The 19166-nt window shown below is 46.5% G+C and overlaps 1 protein-coding gene across 6 annotated transcripts in view; it reads left to right on the forward strand.

The window, feature by feature from the left end:
- Positions 1 to 6845, forward strand: part of LOC149325860 (uncharacterized) — a 292578-nt gene extending 285733 nt beyond the window's left edge. For all 6 annotated transcript variants that reach the window (XM_089563537.1, XM_089563535.1, XM_089563539.1 and 3 more), the window contains 3 exons: positions 1573 to 1675; positions 5675 to 5749; positions 6665 to 6845. In XM_089563537.1, coding sequence (XP_089419663.1) covers positions 1573 to 1675; positions 5675 to 5749; positions 6665 to 6723 — 237 coding nt within the window. In that variant the 3' untranslated portion in view covers positions 6724 to 6845. The remainder of the gene's footprint in view (positions 1 to 1572; positions 1676 to 5674; positions 5750 to 6664) is intronic.
- The last annotated feature ends 12321 nt before the right edge of the window (positions 6846 to 19166 follow it).

The raw sequence follows: 19166 nt of genomic DNA on the forward strand, positions 1-19166 counted from the left end.
GTGGCTACTGAATCCTCGCGGACGCAACGCCCTGTGTGGTGCAATCCACAGCCACAATACTGACTCCTCCTTAGTATCGACCCTACTTGCGAATATCTGATGCCACCCAATTTAGATAGGCGTGACCGTAATAGCCTGCATCGAATTCGTATGGACGCTGATTTTACTAAAATCTTTCTTCATAAAAACGATGCTTCAAGCAGCCCTCTGTGCCCGACATGTGGTATGCGCGAATATCTTAAATACATGGTCTGCCAAATTTTCAGTATTCGTCGCAGTGCATTGTTAGGGGCTTTATGACTCCGTCAGGACAACCCCTGTTCCTTGAGCATGTTCTTAGACCCTGGAATGATTCGGCTTCGGCTGCGAGTGGGACAAAAACATCACTAATTTTTCCTAGAGACGCGGATCTAATAGACACCATTTGATGGACCTGTGTGTTTATGAGTGGTCAGGTGTTGTGCATGCTTGATTTCACCTTTCACCTTTTCTCTTCTACACTTTCACTCTGATTTTCACCCGCTTCCTTCACCCTCATCTGGAGTATCATGAAAGGTTAACAACTGCCCAGACGAAGACGTCTTCTTGTCCAAAACGTTGACAGGCACCACGAGACTTCCCGCTGCCTAGATCCCTTTGTGATTATCAAGAACCAGCTGCCTAAGCTCCCTACCAAGGTTAACAACTAGGCAGACCTCTCCTGTATTCATTAAAATCACTCTCACTCTGTCTCCCTGTTTCCTATCCGGTTTAGTTGCCACCGGGGGGTACACCAGGGGTTTCAGGGAAGATAGTAATTTGCAAAAGTAGGGTTTCTGGGGCAAAAATATAGCTTTTGCACAAAAAATTACACTGTTGGCAGACACCGGAAAGGCGGTGAATTGTCTTTAGTTAGCTAGATAACTAATTATTGAAAATTAACTTTTTAATTATTACAGCTAGGCAACTGGTTGCAATTTGATTTGTAGCCTGTCGTTAGCAGTCGTCATGTCCATTTTTAGAATTTCGAAAAAAAGATTATCCTTGGTGCTGTGGCGCGACAAAATTTGACTACACCGTGCCAAAATACACGCGCTTTCGCAAAGCAGGCAGGCAAAGCAACCTTTCCAGTGCACGTAACTAGTCAAGCAAGCCAAATTTTGTAGAGCCACAGTGCCAAGGGTTATCGCGCCTTATAAATTAGGAAACAGGTATTATGGCTATTACTAACGACCGGCTACAAATATCTGATTGCAACTAGGCGCCCAACTCTAATAGTTAAAAGTTAAAAGCTAGTTAACCAGCTTACTACCAAAACCCATTCTTTTCTGGTGCCCACCAACGCTGGCAATGCTATGCTGAAGAAACCATAATTTTACCTTAAAACATATTTTTGAGAATTAATGGAAGTTTCCTCTCAAACACCTGGTTTGCGACCAACCGCAAATACTAATTCTGAGGACGAGCAGGGAACACAAAGTCTTCTCTACCGGGACTTTGGGGGTTATGCATTCAGAACAGCAGGAATAGTCAGGGAGTTTAAAAAATGTCTCATTTCTCGTTGAAGCCCCACTAAAACCGCTTTCTTTGCAGAAGGGTGACGTGCTGGTGGCCTACTGCACGGACATCGCCTGGAGCCCCTTTTTCCCTCTCTTGTCTGGTGTGGTCACCGAGCTCGGAGGACTCATCTCGCACGGTGAGCGCAGTTCTCCATCTCCTGAGGGCCACTTCTGTGTCAGATCTCTAGCTCAGTCTGCTCGTTCAGCTGGATTTGTGACTTAAAGCAATATAGTGCTATTACTGCGTGGTCGGCAGCCAGGAATGTAAAGGAAGCTCGTGCAGTGCTCCTGTTCTTCTCAACGCAGGCTACTGCGTCGTCTGTAAGCTGGCTAATCAGGGTTCCCTGGCGCTTCCAATTACGCTACGTTCGTCTCTTCTCCGTGGGCGTTAACGTAAAGGGGTCTGCTAATTCTAGCCCGATTCAGGGAATGCTCAAAAATTTCAAATCAGAGACTTCACCAGAACCGAGTTTTGAATAGCCAGCCAATGACGTAAGAGTAAAATACAACTGACATCCATCGATAATTCCGGCAACTTAGTTTAGTGAAGTTAATGATACCCCTGTCAAGCCCGCAAGTGTAGTGCACTTACGGGTAGTGTCCCTCTCAATAAGCGCTTTTTGCAAGGCCAAAGGGCGCAGTAGGAATGCACTCGCATAAGAGTTCGCTCCGGTTGGACATGACCTTTCATTACTGGGCTTTTCAGAACACTTGAACTCTAGAGGGAAATAACCAAGGATGGGTTGTTTCCCACTAGTGTTTAAGGGCTCAGAAAAGCGCAATTACGAAATACCACGACTACGACTAACCAGTCCATTTGAAAGTCTTTTAATTTCCGCTCCGTTTGGAGTACATTCACGGAACACGCTTCAGTGGCCGAGTGTGGAGAGTCGCCTGCAGCAACTCCAGAGGCACATAGTATCAGGAACCAAAGAACGCAACCATTCATTGCATCGATTGCAGAGGCACAAATCTCACAAACAAAAGAGCACAACATCCATTCCAGCGTTTGCAGAGGCACAAAATGTCACAAACACGAAGAACACAACCGTGCATTGCAGCGATTTCAGCGGCACAAAATGCGGTTTACAAAAAAAAATACAGCCATTCATTGCAGCGATTGCAGAGGCACAAAATCTCATAAAAAAAAGAGCACGAGCATTCATTTGAGCGATCTGAAGAGGCACAAAATGTCAGTTACAAAACAATACAACCATTTGATTCAGCAATTGAAGAGGCACGAAATGTCAGCTACAAAACAACACAACAATTGATTGCGGCGATTGCAGAGGCGCAAAGTCTCACAAAAAAAGAGCACAACCGTTCACTGCAGCGACTGCAGAGAACGCCACAAAAAAAAAACACAACCTTTCATTGCAACGATTACAAAGGCACAAAATCTCACAACCAAAGAGCACGACCATTTATTACAGCGATTGCAGAGGCACAAAATCTCAGGAACAAAAGAACACAACCGTTCATTGCAGCGATTGCACAGGCACGAAATGTCGGGAACAAAAGAACACAACCGTTCATTGCAGTGATTGAAGAGGCACGAAATCTCAGGAACAAAAGAACACAAGCATTCATTGCAGTGATTGCAGAGGCACGAAATGTCAGGAACAAAAGAACGCAAGCATTCATTGCAGTGATTGCAGAGGCACGAAATGTCAGGAACAAAAGAACACAACCGTTCATTGCAGTGATTGAAGAGGCACGAAACGTCAGGAACAAAAGAACACAAGCATTCAATGCAGTGATTGCAGAGGCACGAAATGTTAGGAACAAAAGAACACAACCGTTCATTGCAGTGACTGAAGAGGCACGAAATGTCAGGAACAAAAGAACACAAGCATTCATTGCAGTGAGTGCAGAGGCACGAAATCTCAGGAACAAAAGAACGCAACCGTTCATTGCACTGATTGAAGAGGCACGAAATGTCAGGAACAAAAGAACACAAGCATTCATTGCAGTGATTGCAGAGGCACGAAATGTCAGGAACAAAAGAACGCAACCGTTCATTGCAGTGACTGAAGAGGCACGAAATGTCAGGAACAAAAGAACGCAAGCATTCATTGCAGTGGTTGCAGAGGCACGAAATGTCAGGAACAAAAGAACACAACCGTTCATTGCAGTGATTGAAGAGGCACGAAATGTCCGGAAAAAAAGAACACAAGCATTCACTGCAGTGATTGCAGAGGCATGAAATGTCAGGAACAAAGGAACACAACCGTTCATTGCAGCGATTGCAGAGGCACAATATATCAGGAACAAAAGAACACAACAATTTATTGCAGGGATTGCAGAGGCAGGAAATGTCGGGAACAAAAGAACACAACCGTTCATTGCAGCGATTGCAGAGGCACGAAATGTCAGGAACAAAAGAACACAAGCATTCATTGCAGTGATTGCAGAGGCATGAAATGTCAGGAACAAAGGAACACAACCTTCATTGCAGCGATTACAGAGGCACAATATGTCAGGAACAAAAGAACACAACAATTTATTGCAGGGATTGCAGAGGCACGAAATGTCAGGAACAAAAGAACGGAACCGTTCATTGCAGTGATTGAAGAGGCACGAAATGTCAGGAACAAAAGAACACAAGCATTCATTGCAGTGATTGCAGAGGCACGAAATGTCAGGAACAAAAGAACGCAACCGTTCATTGCAGGGATTGAAGAGGCATGAAATGTCAGGAACAAAAGAACGCAAGCATTCATTGTAGTGATTGCAGAGGCACGAAATGTCAGGAACAAAAGAACACAAGCATTCATTGCAGTGACTGCAGAGGCACGAAATATCAGGAACAAAAGAACGCAACCGTTCATTGCAGTGATTGAAGAGGCACGAAATGTCAGGAACAAAAGAACGCAAGCATTCATTGCAGTGATTGCAGAGGCATGAAATGTCAGGAACAAAAGAACACAACCGTTCATTGCAGTGATTGAAGAGGCACGAAATGTCAGGAACAAAAGAACAAAAGCATTCATTGCAGTGATTGCAGAGGCATGAAATGTCAGGAACAAAGGAACACAACCGTTCATTGCAGCGATTGCAGAGGCACAATATGTCAGGAACAAAACAACATAACCATTCATTGCAGGGGCACAAAATGTCACTTACGAAACAACACAACCATTCATTGCAGGGATTGCAGAGGCCCAAAATGTCACAAACAAGCACAAGCATTCATTTGAGCGATTTTAAGAGGCACAGAATGTCAGTTACAAAACAACAAAACAATTCATTGCAGCGACTGCAGAGGCACAAAATGTCAGCCAAGAAAGAACACGACCATACACTGCAGAGATTTCAGAGGCACAAAAGGTCTGGTACGAAAGAACACATGAATTCATCGTAGGCGTAAGACCGCCCGCTCACTTTCTGAACAAAGTCTCCGTCAGCTGCGTCGTGATGCAACCCGGGAGCTGGCAAATATACATCTACGAAGACGCCGCCGCAACCCTTATCATCGCGCTAATATCGTGAAGTCAGTCGCCGCCGTACAGTGGTCTGCGTTCTGCCTTAATGGTAGTGCGCGATAGCTAATGTAAAATTGGTCTTTCTCTACTTGATATTCATAGATCCCGGGGAGTCCTCATTTGTCACAGGGGTGCAGCGGTTATGCAGTGCGCCACTGCCCTGTGACGGCAGGTGCTGGCACTGGTTAAACTTCTGCATCAATGTTGTCCCGAGCAACCTCGCGCGACCAATTAATATTTTAACCGCCATCTACCAAGTTCCATGAGAACGCCATCTTTTATAAGTACCACCAAGTGTTGACACACACACACACACACACACACACACACACACACACACACACACACACACACACACACACACACACACACACACACACACACACACACACACACACACACACACACACACACACACACACACACACGCACGCACGCACGCACGCACACACACACGCACACGCACGAACGCAAAGAGGGGGAGATGGGGAAAGCATATTTAAAAATTTTCTTTAAAGAAAGGATTTAAAGAGGCCACGGATATTGCACCATGTCAGCAGAGAGTAATTTCTTTGAAGGACAACATTCATCTTCAGGAAAACTAAACGTGAAGTAGGCTAACGAACCTGCCTTCATGCTTTGGATGTGCAGGAGCCGTGGTGGCTCGCGAGTACGGCATCCCTTGCGTCGTTGGGGCTTCCGGAGCCACGTCCGTCATCAGGCCAGGTGAGATTGTACCGCCGGTCGTCCTCGGGTTGTCGTTCGTGTTGTCGTGGTTGTTCCGTCCTCGTGTTTTTTCCGCGCTGTTTTACCATGGATAGTAATAACCAACTTGCCCACCTTTCTGTACTTCTAAGCGTCCTCGGGTATTTGCAGACCGTAGGACGCGGAAGCCCGTTCTCCGCAGCGTGCCTTAGCAGGAGGTTACTGGCTACGGTCGCTCAAGCAGTGCCGACCGGAGGGTCGCAGCGTATTCGACGGTTGCACGTGCTTCTCGTGCCGGGGTTGCCTTGCATGGCTTCAGTTGTGCGCAAGCAGAGTCGACTCTAGCTTAACGGCTGCTTCGAAATATCCCTCCGCTTGAAGGGGAGTGCGCCGGTGTGCAGCGCTGGGAGTGCAACACTCAGCCGTTGTTTGACCCGCGAATATTTACCAAGCCAAAACATTCTGAACTGAATCAGGCTCGAATTGAATTACTCAGGTGGCGACCATACAGCGTTTACGAACTTGCGAACTTCACCATTGAAACATGTATTTTACAAAGGAGCATAACTCGTCGTACCCATTTTTATGCACTGGGTACTGATCGACTGCTATGGTGTAATTTTTGTTTTTATAATAAAATGAGCCTCGCTTCAGCTATCTGTGTCATTATCACTGCGTTTCTGGATATTCCGTATTTCTTTTCCGCGAAAGTCCATTAACTGTCTGAGAGTTGTCTTCTCTACCCTTAAATGTCAAACCCAAAACGGATATGAGGAAAAAGGTTTAAAAAGTGAAGTTGCGCAATTGCTGCGCACCGGCAAATTGTTTCCAATCTTATTTCCTTGTGAATGTTGTAAAAATGCGGCATTTTCTGCGCAGAACGAGAAGCCCATGTTTATAACGAAGTTACGAGTTCACCATCTCTCTCACCTGCAGGGTCCATGGTTCGGCTGGACGGCACGAAAGGAACTCTGGATGAGATTGTAGCGGCGTGACTGAGCACATCATGGGGCGTCTTGTCTTATGTTCTCTTTCTGTGCTGAGTTTATTTTTTTCACTTGCGTACACAAATTATGAAGCCAAGTCATAATAAATGTTTATAGTGTGCGTTTCTTCACTAAGCGCAAATGCAAATGTTTCTACAAAGAAAACTAACATTCTGTTATACTTATCGTGGACCAGACTGATACAGTGTGACCGCAATGTGGATATCTGATATAATCTGCGGTGCAAAACACCTCTCAAAATGCTCGCCTAAAACTCTAACACGGACAAGCCGCTTCGGTGGAGGTGAAACGGAAAAAGAGCCCCTGTCCTTTGTGATATCATTGCAGGTTAATGATACTCAGGAGTTGTAAATTAATACGGAGCACTCTACAGCTGCATCCCTGGTAGGCCTTGTCGCCTGAGGATGTAACAAGCAATATAGAGGCATCGTAGTAGAGGGCCCCGGAATAACACAGGAGTTTTATTGCGTTTCTTCCCTCCTGCTAAGCAGCCGAGTGAGCAACAGAGAAATAGAGTGAGCGCGTGTGTGATGAAGGAAGAAATTCTACTCGTGAAAGGAAAGAGCCCGACCTTGTATAGTAACACCAATATAGCCACCATGACTAAATCATGTGTATAGAAGGCTGACAACGAACAGGAGGTGACAGACGCTCGTCGTCACCTCTTGAGCGGCCATCATCATCATCATCAGCCTGACTACACCTACTGCATGGCAAAGGCCTCTCCGATGTCTCTATAATAAACCCAATCATCTGCCAGCTGCGGCCACTGTATCCCCGAAAACATCTTAATCTTATCCGCTCACCTAACTTTCTTCCGCCCTCTGCAACGTTTGCCTTGTCTTGGAATCCACTCCGTTACCCTTAAGGACCAGCTGTTATCTTGCCTTCGCGTTACATTCCCTGTCCAAGCCAATTTCTTCCTCTTGCTTTCGACTAGCATGCCATTAACCGCGTTTCTACTTTCACCCACTGTGCCCGCTTCTGGTCTCTTAATGTTACACATGTCATTGTTTTTTCCAAAGCTCACTGCGTTTTCCTTAAGCTGAACCCCCTTCGTTAGCCTGCCTGTTTCTGCCCCATAGGTGAGTACCGGTAAGGCACAGCTGTTGTGTACATTTCTCCTGACGGATACTCGCAAACTGCCATTCATGACCCGAGACAACTTGTCACATGCGGTTCGCCCCCATTCCTATTCTTCCAGTTCTTTCCTTCTCATGATCTGGTTCAGCGGTCGCTACCTTCCACAAGCAGACGTATACCCAACCGCTTCCTGTACTTCGCTAGCATTTGGGAACTGTTGTTTCCTGTGGAGACTGTTGCACATTACTTTGGCTTTCTGCACGTTAATTTTTAGACCGTTCCGTTTTGCTCTGCCTGTCTAACTCATTGATCATGCTTTGCAGTTGATGTCCTTAGTGCCCTAGCGAGGAAATGTCATTAGTGAATTGCAGATTACTCACGTATTCTCCATTAACTCTTATCCCCAACTTCCGCAATGCAGGCCTCGGATGACAATGCGTGCTCTGAAACTCCCCTGTGTGCTTAACCGTCTCCCAGACACCTTGGCAACCAAGCGTGCACCGTCTGCTCAGCCACCGTGGTGGGCTCTCCAGTGTGAACCATCTCATCTGAGCACCACCAAAATATCTTTGCGCAAAGCAGCATTTTCGCATTGCTTAGCCTCGAAACCTCATTTCTGGCCACTATATAAAGCCGATGGGGGTATCGAGGCATGGTAGCAGGCATGAGAGAATGGGCGCTGATCAGGCTAGGGACGACTTCGCCGCAAACGTGAGGTGTAGCCCAAAAACGCATTTCTGGAATAAACCTTGACAGCAGAAAAAAAAGGAGCCCGACATCGTCGTTGTGCCTCATATGGAATGAGTGAATAAGGTTCAGCGACACATTAGCGGCGCTGTAAGGGCTCCAACGGACAGCCTTCCCCAAAAGTTTAGAGATCAGGAGGCTACTCAGCGTTCCAGATCTGCTGAAGGTAAAAGACACTTAGCTCCTCCCTCCCCGTCCGAAGGTTTCGACTTCCACCAGTGCTGCAGGAACCCCACTACATGGCTTACAAGCAGACCTACTAGGCTTCTAAACTTTTCAAAAAGGCTGCACATTTGCCGCCTGAGCATGTTTTTGTCGTGCTCGGCGCTTCGCTTAAACCTGGGTCTTTTTTCAACCTACAGACGAGGATGAGCTTCATGCGCCGCATTTGGCTTCGCCTGGATGTGCATATCTGTGCCGTTTATGTAGTTGCTGTTCGTGATGTGTGAGATGTGTGTTATGTTTGTCGGTGTTATTATGGTGACCTCGACCGGTCTGCTTGCTTTTATTTGTTCATCTCCAGAGAGTAAACAAAAAGTGAACAGACGTCAGTCCCTTGTCTCGGTGGCAGTTTTTCTCGCGGATTTGTGTGTGTGCGCGCGTGTTCAGCTCGTCTTTTCATTCCCAGTTTTGTATGTCGTACCCGCATTCCGGACGAAAATGACATGAGAAGGTAAAACTACTTAAGAGCGGCAACCGGTTGTGCGAGGAACAAGGCAGATTATGCCTTGAGTGGAAATTCAAGGCGAGGGTATGAAGACGCACACAAGATGTTGGCTAATACGAAAAATCAGAGCCAAACGGCAGGTGTGCAAAAACAAGAAGTAAAAAAAAATACTCTTCGTCTATCGTTAGCGTTAGGTTTGAATGCGTTAGCAGTTAAACGGTGGTTATATTCGAGGTAAACAAACTAAGCTCCTTACATCCGGGAATAACACACTAAGTTCGGTATACTTGATGCAAACGCTCGTTATATCCACGATGGAGTACTAAGGTTCTTTATATACGTGGTAACAAAAAAAAGGTTGTCACACTAAGGTTTGTTATATGTGAGGTATTATACTGAGTTCGTTCGTAGCCCGGTGGGCAGGTTTCCGCCTGTCACCAGAGGTTGGCAAATGCCCTGATTTTTACTTTTCCTCCCTCACGTTTGAATCCAAGGCCCTCCCATATTCCTATGCCCTCACTTCGAAAAATTTGCTGGCCCTCCCTCACCCTCGCCTCGAGTTATTTTTGTTGTTGGCAACTTCTGGCGATATCACTGACTAGTAAACACATAAGACAAGCCCTAAGGCAGTCTTGGACGAGAGGCGAGATGCTTATATTGTTATGTATATGTTTGTGCATGTTGTTTGTGCAAATACGTAAAACAAAAACGAGACAGTTACGAGTTGAACCCCAAAATGTCTCTCTTCCTTTGCTTCTGGCACGCTGTTGGGACTGGGAGCCCGAGCCAGGAAACGGTCGAGGCGACGGTGAGTCAAATGACTTTTATGTACAGTATGTACAAGGGCTTTTACATGATACAAGGGTCAAGAGCACCACGGGCCAGCACAAAGAAGAAGGGCGGCCCCGGCGGCGAGCGCAGCTCCGGCGTGATGGCTCTTCTGCTGCCCGTCTGCTGCTCGGGTTCAGCGCGGCTCCGCTTTTAAAGCCGCTGGTGTCGGTTGCGGCAGCCAACCGATCAAATCCTCCAATCAGGTCACGGCACTGGCCACCGTTCAAATTAGACCAATGGTCGAGAGGCGCCGGCCGTTGAAGGCTTGAGACAGGAACGGGCGGCCGGAGAAGCGCCGCGGGTGTCCGAGCCGATGGTGAGGAGGGGGAGGAGGAAGGGTCCGCGTCGGCGCCGGCGAGACGGGATGAGTCACGCTGCACGCTGCGACATGTCAGAGACAGTCTGGGCCTGCTTTGAGCGCCGGCGGGCGCTGGTTTAGACAGGCCAGCCAGCGAAATGTGGGCGCCGGCACTACAACGCACTGCATGCATATATGTGCCCTGTACTTCTAACAATGCATTGTTATCTATACGCACTGCTAACATGAGGCAGCGTGTTTTTTGCCTGTGTATGAAAACCAGTATACGGCAAGATTCTTCGGAAAACAATGCTGTAGTATTTATCACGATACTTAAAATAGGCGCTAAGCACAGAATAAACTCACAACAGCGAAAGTTTGTAGGTGGCATAATTACCATTATCCAGTGGCACGGCGATAGTATTGGGTGTTTTGAATTTCACATGTCTTAAGCTCCCGCCATTTCACGTGGTTTTGTGTATGGTCGTCCTATGGACCTTCCATGCGAGCCCTGCTGCGGTGGCTCAGTGGTTACGGCGCTCGGCTGCTGAACCGAAAGACGAGGGTTCGATTCCGGCCGCGGCGGCTGAATTTCGATGAAGGCGAAATTCTAGAGGCCCGCGTGTTGTGCGATGTCAGTGCACGTTAAAGAACCCCAGGTGGTCGGAATTACTGGAGCCCTTCACTACGGAGCGTCCCTCATAGCCTGACTTGCTTTGGGACGTTAAACCCCAATAAACCTAAATCTTCCATGCGCACAGGTGGAACATGATGAAGACCACGATCTCAAACTACAGCGTGAGAGACTAGTAGCTTAACACGTGTGGACGCGGATACGTGACGAACACGACGACATTGCAAGCACAGCACGAGAGCTTCGCAGTTAGAACAGGCTATCTACTCCCATTCTCCTATCGTTCTCCTATTCCCTGAAACCAATGTGCGATTGTGTTCACGAACATATAATTTCATCTGTTAGATTTCTCTGCTAGAATGTGAATTCACTACTTTTTCTTTTCTGTATTTTTTATCTTGTAAAACTTCTGGCACAAAGTCCCAATATTATCAAAATACTCCACTCCTTGTGCCCGAGTGCGTTTGTATCCGCTATGTACCCTGGCCAGTCCTCCGCCGTGGGTATGTGCCATTAAGCCTGAGGACATCGTCATCATCATCAGGCAGGGTGTTAAAGATGCACTGAAGAGGAATCTGAACTTGTCTTTTTGCCGCGGGAACTCGATCTACACGTTTCGAGCTTTCTTAGAAACTGCGATTTACTGCCCTGTGTGGCCGATTTCCCCAATTAAATCGAATTAACGTCCGGCTCCCGCCTTTTTTTTTAAATTCTGCCTCGTACGGTGGGCGGAGTCGACCAACGTGTGGAGCGCCTTTCATCCAGTCCCGTGTCGGCTTGCCGCTCTGCCATCTTTATTTATTTATCTTATTTATTTATCAATACTGCAATCCCCTCTGGGGATTTTAGCAGGGTGGGATACAATAAATACATAATGAAAACAATAACACAGACAAAGCATATAATACAAATTAGATCCATGGAGCGTATAAACAGTTAAAGACAACACGTTTTTAAACAATACCTAAAACAAATGCCGACAGTGATGATTTTGAAATTTGATCATTGGTTAGTAGATTCCATTCAGTTACTGTTCGGGGAAAGAAAGAATACTTAAAACAGTTATTATGGGTGCTAAAGGCGGTTATTGTGCGACTGTGTCTCTGCCTTGCAGAATACCCAGATGAAAAACTAACTATTCCCGTGAGGTCGGTTTTATAATGACCGTTAATAAGTTGAAAGAGGAATTTTAGTCGTGATACACGGTTTCTTTGCGTTAATGGTGGCAGGTTTGCTTTCATTAGTAGTTCGGTTACTGATGTACGTTCAAAGCTATTATATATGAAGCGAACTGCTTTTCTTTGCACCATTTCCATCTTGGTGATGTTAGTCTTGGTGAAAGGGTCCCAAATTACACATGCATAGTCTAGTATCGGCAGAATTACACTTTTGTATGCGAGCAGACGGACAGAAGGGGTGGAAAGTCTCAAAGCCCTCCTCAAGAAGAATAATTTGCAGTTAGCATTAGCTACTACATATTCAAGGTGCTTAGTCCAAGTGAGATCATTAGTGATCCAGAGTCCTAGATACTTTTAGTGTGTTACTTCGGAGAGAAATATGTCGTTAGTAGCATATGGATATTTAAGCTTGTGCTTTTTGCGTGTAATGGTCATAAAAACAGTTTTTGAAAATTAATTGACATTTGCCAAGCTTTGCACCAGGCAACAACTTGTCCTAAGGCATTGTTCAGCAGTTCCTGGTCAGCGGCGTTCTCTATTTCTGAGTACAATACACAGTCGTCAGCATAAAGTTTAACCTTAACGGGAATGCCATGCAGTACATCATTAATGAACAAAAGAAACAAAAGAGGCCCAAGCACCGAGCCCTGCGGGACGCCAGAGCCAACTGAAAGTCGTTCTGAATGGTGGTCATTAAAAACAACAAATTGTTCTCTGTTCTCAAGATAAGCCGCAAGCCAGTTAATTAGTTGAGAATTTTTCAGTATTGCACCTAATTTGTGAAGTAACTTTTTATGAGACACCTTGTCGAAAGCCTTTGAAAAATCCATAAAAACAGCGTCTATTTGTTTCCCATTGTTAATTGCTTTAGCAAAGTCATGCACTGTTAGAACCAATTGGGTATTTGTAGAGTAGCCTTTTCGGAAACCATGTTGATGCTTCGTAAGTATATTATATTTCTCCAAGAATTCTGAGATATGATTATGAATTATGTGTTCCAAAAGTTTACATACCGTAGATGTTAAAGAAATTGGGCGGTAATTTTGAATGCACTGCTTTTTTCCTGCCTTATGTAGTGGCTTCACTCTGGCAGTCCTCCAGTCGCTCGGCACTTGTCCCTCGCACAATGATCTCGTGAACAGAACGTGCAGGTATTTTGAGGCCCATTCTGCATACCGCTTTAAAAATGTGTTTGGAATGTTGTCCGGACCGCAAGACTTTTTAATGTCCAAATTTAAAAGCATGTTTAGTATTCCTGTTTCACTTATTTTAACATCGGGTATAGGTGACGTAGGTAATTCGAAAGACGGCATTACGCCATTATCTTTAGTAAAGACGGAGTAATACGTAGTAGTCCGTAGTAGCAAATAGTTGGCGCGTATTTTTATTTCTTCGGGCTTATTTTGCGTCTATATTATCTGCGAATGAAACTATTTATTCATGGAAACCTAAAAAACAAAATAAAGCGAAAGCAAAGTCTCCACGGGACTGGGTGAAAGGCGCTCCACGCGTTGGTCGACTCCGCCTACCGTACGAGGCAGAATTAAAAAAAGAAAGGCGGGAGCCGGACGTTAATTCGTTTTAATTGGGGAAATCGGCCACACAGGGCAATAAGTCACTGTTTCTAAGAGTGCTAGGAACGTGTGGATCGAGTTCCCGCGGCAAAAAGACATGTTCAGAATCCTCTTCAGTGCACCTTTAAGGTTTGTGCCAAATGATTGTTCATCAACCGACCGACTTTAAGCCGGAGTAGATCTCCCATGCAATGCTTTGTTGCTCTGTCTTTTTGCGATGTCCTTCATGGCGTTTCCTAAAAGCTTCGTAAATAAGTTAATGTAAATAGAATATATTTTCAAGGTAATAAATACCATGCTCAAAAAAAGTTGTGGCGATGGCGTAGTGGTCCGAAGCAGCGGCCAGCGGAAAAGATCTGTTCGCACCATTGCGGATTCGAATCCCGCTCCACCAGATATGATATTCTTTTTTTATTTCTTTAGTGTCTTCACCAGGTTCGATGCCGGCTTCCTGCTGCAGTGAGGCTCTTACGCTGTCGTTTAAAATAAAACATTACTGAGGCCACTTGAAAATGAAACGGGTCGTTAAAATGCAGCATTTGGGCTGAATAACGGTAACCACTAAGCCCCCGAGTCTCGAGTGAACGGTTCTTGTGGATGCCATTTTAGGGCCCTAGCGCTAAGGCATCCATTCCGTCGATATGCGTTTGTCTGTCTGTTCGAAGCCTGCTTCTGTCCCATGGACCATTTTGGTCACTTCACGTTGTGACATCATCGCAACTTGTCCTCCGGATTTTGAGCAAACTGCCCATCGTGGCAGTTCAATTAATGATTAGTCGCGAGAAGTTCCTCAGGAACAACAGTCTGGGTCTCAGAAACACCATTGATGGTAGCAACTGCCATCGCAGGGCAGTGGTGCGTAGCTTAACTGCTGCACCGCTCCACCAGGATTGGAATCAAGACTCCCTGGGATCTGCGAACGTAGAAAATGGCCAATTCTGCTGCAGTACAAGTCTAAAATGATGCAATAGCACGCAATCTTACATTATATTGCTGCATGACAGCCAGCTGAAGAATGAGGCGCGATGAACGATGGAGAAGGGTGATTTGATGGCCGCTGGCTTAGACCGAGCGCTCCGTCCCGGGTCAGTGCCAGCTTCGTCTTCTTCATTAAGAAAAATCCAGGCGCTAAGCAACAACGACATACAGGGGACACATCGCTTACTCGCAGCTACAAAAATTTTTATTCATTAGCTTCTATATATGCAACATAAACGAGAAAAAACCCAAAGTAATCGCATGCCACATGCCGATCGATGTGCAGGAAAACATTAAGCATATATAGAAGCTCATGAATAAAAATTCCTTTAGTTGTGAGTAAGCGCTGTGTCCCCTCTGTGTCGTTGTTTCTTAGCGCCTGGATTTTTTATAATGAACGTTTACCAACTAGCTCAGCTTTCCGCCCTGTCGCGTCTTCTTCGTCACATCAGCCGGTTGCCACCGAACGCTCCTCTAGATCGTGAATGAAAGACACTGACGAAGATGAGCGCGAAATGGGGATGGGCTTGACATGACGGTGCAATATAGATGGCAAGGCCTGTAGTGCTGGCCGCCACAATGAGAGAGATGAGTGAATGAGTCCTGTGCAATGTAGCTTCCGGGCAGCTCGTCGCCTGAAGCCGAGGGCCTAGACCCTTGAACGCCCGAACGGAATGGGCAGAGGGTCGTTGGAGTTGGTAGGTCGGGTCGGTTATGATGGTGGTTCCAGTTCATCGTGTCCGGTGGTCGGGGACGGGACGGGGCGGGGGAGCAACGGCGAGGTCGGTAGGCTGGGGCACCGCCGGGCGACGCGGACCCGCAGCCGAAGGAAGGAGGCAGAGAGAGGGACTCCGAAGCACGATGACCAGGAAGATGAGATTTGGGTGATAACCCGCAAGCTCCACGAAGTGTTATGTGGCGGCCAGCCGAAGTATGAGGCGTTATGAGCGGTGCGCAAGGGAAAAAGGGCCCCTGAAAAGGGTGTTCCAGGTTGCCTATAATACGTTTGCTTTATGTAGAGTACAGGCCACCGAGTGTTCATGCATTGTACTGGACCTGAAAAGAGAACCGATTATTTACATTATGATTTTAAAAATTCCCGCTTCCGCTTCTCGCGGCGACCTGCAGTGCCGTGCTTTCGCACGAATCCGCGCGCAAAGTGTCATTCCGCGCTCTTTTCGTCACCAGCGAAGGGCTGCCATTGGTTCGCCGTGACACCTCTTAGCTTTGGCTATCACTATGAACATCTCTTGGTCCGTGTTTTTTTTTATTTTTCTGAGGGTAACAAAGTGTCCTTCGCTCCATGTCTCTGCTGTAATCTAAAGCTACTCCTTCTTTAACTCGAATTTCCGAATCCTGGTTCGTTGCATACTTTCGCTCTCACTGCAATCTGCAATGGTGAAAACACAATCTACCGGTCTTACTAAATAAAATCATACAAGTAGCCTTTAAATCGACAAACTGTTACGAATACACATGTAAGAATTGCAGAATGAGAAGCATCGATTGTGACTAAATCTTCTAGCAGGTGTCTATTTCCTGGTACCTTTTTATACATAGTGTAACCTTTTTGTTATTTGAAAACAGTCTGCTGCTGCCTTGTAAACGTGTTCAGGGGCCACTCATGTTGATTGGCTGCAACTTTTAGTCCTGGAGACCATCCAGTATTCTGGAAAAAAGAATTGAATTGAAATGGTCCGCAGTCAGCGAGCCAAGCATGTGACTTTATTGTGACCAAGAAAGAATGATTTTCTCAGGAAGGCCTGCTTGCTCAGCTACTGGTTCTGCCTTGTACGGTGGTTCCAGCAGCTCTTCCACAGACATGCTGTTCCTGGGTAAAGAAATTCACAATGTTTGCTTTCACAAAGCTTTCTCGGGTTATTTTTTTACGTTTGGCCCTTTCACTCGTTTCCTCACGGTACGGCCCAGCTTTCCAACCACTGTGAAAGAGCGATCGTGCCTTTGCCTTATAACCTTTGGAGGACGCGAACAGCCAGTGGCTCTGGCAGAGCGGGGACGCAGGACCCGGAGTTTCAGGCACGGGAACAAGCCCGCATGCGACGAACAGGTGAGGTGGAAAGCTGGGCGAGTTGGACTATATTCATTGCGGAAGAAGCACGAGAGACGAGGGCGCAAGAAGAACGAAAATGCACTGAGCTAAAGCCATAACATATTGAGCTAAAACTGAGTTCTTGGTCAATCCCCTTTCGCGCTACCTGTCTGCTTTCCGCCCCGGTTAGTCTCAGTTCGTAGAGCGACTGGCGCCGACCAATGAAGGTCTTGGGTTAAAACCCGAGAAAAAGAAGAATTGTTCTTTATGTAAAAACTTCCTATCTGAGCTGTGGGGGTTTCCTTTGTAGCTGTAAAACGGCACTCGGGTTGGATGCTAATGAGCAATTGCCTCCTTATTAAGAAGAAACACGACTCGGGACGAGCGCTGTCGTTGGTCGCTGTATTGTGCCGCATTTAATTCTTCTTCAGTCCTAGTCTTTCGCACTTGTTCTGCGAGGAGCGTGAGGGCCTCAATATCCACGAAAAACATGCGTCAAATAAATGTGAGCGCCGTCATGGCTCCGGCTTTCGGCTTATAACGAACTAGGCACCGACGGACCCGCTGTTATGGCGTACGCCTGTAGTGTGTACCAAGTCGCGGGATCAGACCTCGGCCTCCGCAGATTCATTTACTTAAACAAAATGCTCTTAGTCACAAGCGAAGGCACAGTCTCGCTCAAGGCTATCGCACTGACCACTTTTACAATGCGAAATCTAATACGAAGGCTCCCTCGCATTCGCATCCAGCGTCATCACCCTAGTATGTAGGACCAGACAGAGGGTCAGGTGTTGGGGCAAAGGTAAGGGGTACGTATGGTGTGTAGATAGCCGCAGGAGCGACAAGCATTGCCTCAATTGTGTGAGACGTGGCGGGCAGAGGGTGCCGGAGCACACAATTATGCAGCTGCCTAGGTAGAGGGCGCCGCAGCAGCAGCGAAGGAAGGGCAGCCCCGGGGTTTTGCGCGTGGGGTTGCCGGCCCTGCTACCGTGGCACTTGAACAGTAGCTTACCAGGGCAGTTATAGGGGCGGCGCTATGAGACAGGAAGAGAAGCAGTATTGAGAACAAATCAGAGCTTACGATATCGTAATTTCTAACATATGTCGCTTACGGCTGTATGGTGAATCGTATGGGCTGTATGGAGTGGTACAATTATGGTCTCAAGTTCCGAGGGCTGTCCAATGTAGCCGAGGCCGACAGGAACAGCTGGATGGATGATGTTGGGAACTTTGCGGGAATACGTTTTGCCGCCGCTTACGTAGGGTTGGATTAATTAAATACCAGTGAGGAAGGCATTTGTATGTACACTGGTTGTAGCTGGGCTCGTGTTACTTCTGATGGTGACAGGCTGCTGCATCGCGGGTAGAAACGGAAGAAAAAGCTCTTTTATTATTCTACTTTTGTATGAATGCCAAACGAGGTGCCTTGAAGAATTGTTTTGGGTCTGCCAGGATAGCTCCTTTGACTCAAATGCGGAGAGAGTTGTACAGTCTAACCCAATTTGATCGCTATCACGTTCACTCCGGCTGAAACGGACCAAGAATAGTTTCCTGGTGTGACAGCCACTCAGTTCACAGCAATCAATACGGCGCACGTTAGAGGAGTCACTTGATAGATAAACTGATGTATTTACTGGAGCGTGTTTGCGAAAATAAGTCGTGTTACAATAGTTTAATGCGAGTAGGTTAAGCCTGTAGTGATCACCTACAAATGGCGTTAGACTACGTGCGCATGGTTGAGGTTCTTCGAGAGAACAATCAAGTCTCACGCTAATGTGCCTGAAATCACTGAAAGTTGCATAATGTTTGGCTGGGGTACAATAAATACTAGTATGCTTGGAAACGTGGAATTATCGGTACGTCCCTAACAGCAGCTATGAGTAGAACATGAGCACATTTGCATTTGCATGAGCTAGTGCACAGTTTTGACGCGCAGATGAAATGAGTTCAGAGCCGAATACGCGGGTAATTTAGCCATGAATATATGCGAAACTTTTGAAAAAGCCCAAACTTGCTTCAAAGAGTAATCTGACTAAACATAACAGAGGCCAGTCGTGGTAACCGCATATATCCACTGTCTATAACATAATATCATGTAGGTGGCCCACAGGCATAAGTTCTGTCTGCACCCTGTAAGTTATCACAGATTTGCAAATTTATTAAGGATAAACGTCACAATGAATGTCGCAAAAAGAACGAAACTATGTTAAAAAAGTGCACCGCCGATGTGGTCTATGTCATCCCTCTGAGCTTCGGCCTGGAATATATCGGACTGGGCAGTGCTTCAGCGATAGGGCGAGACAGCACAAAACACAGGTGAAGGCCGGGTAGGGTAGCCTAATGGCGACACAGTCCAGAAGTTGCAAATGTTTTCGCGCTTTCAACAGAACC

This window comes from Amblyomma mixtum, chromosome 10 (genome assembly GCF_055824585.1).
Source record: "Amblyomma mixtum isolate Tamu chromosome 10, ASM5582458v1, whole genome shotgun sequence".
Lineage (NCBI taxonomy): Eukaryota > Metazoa > Arthropoda > Arachnida > Ixodida > Ixodidae > Amblyomma > Amblyomma mixtum.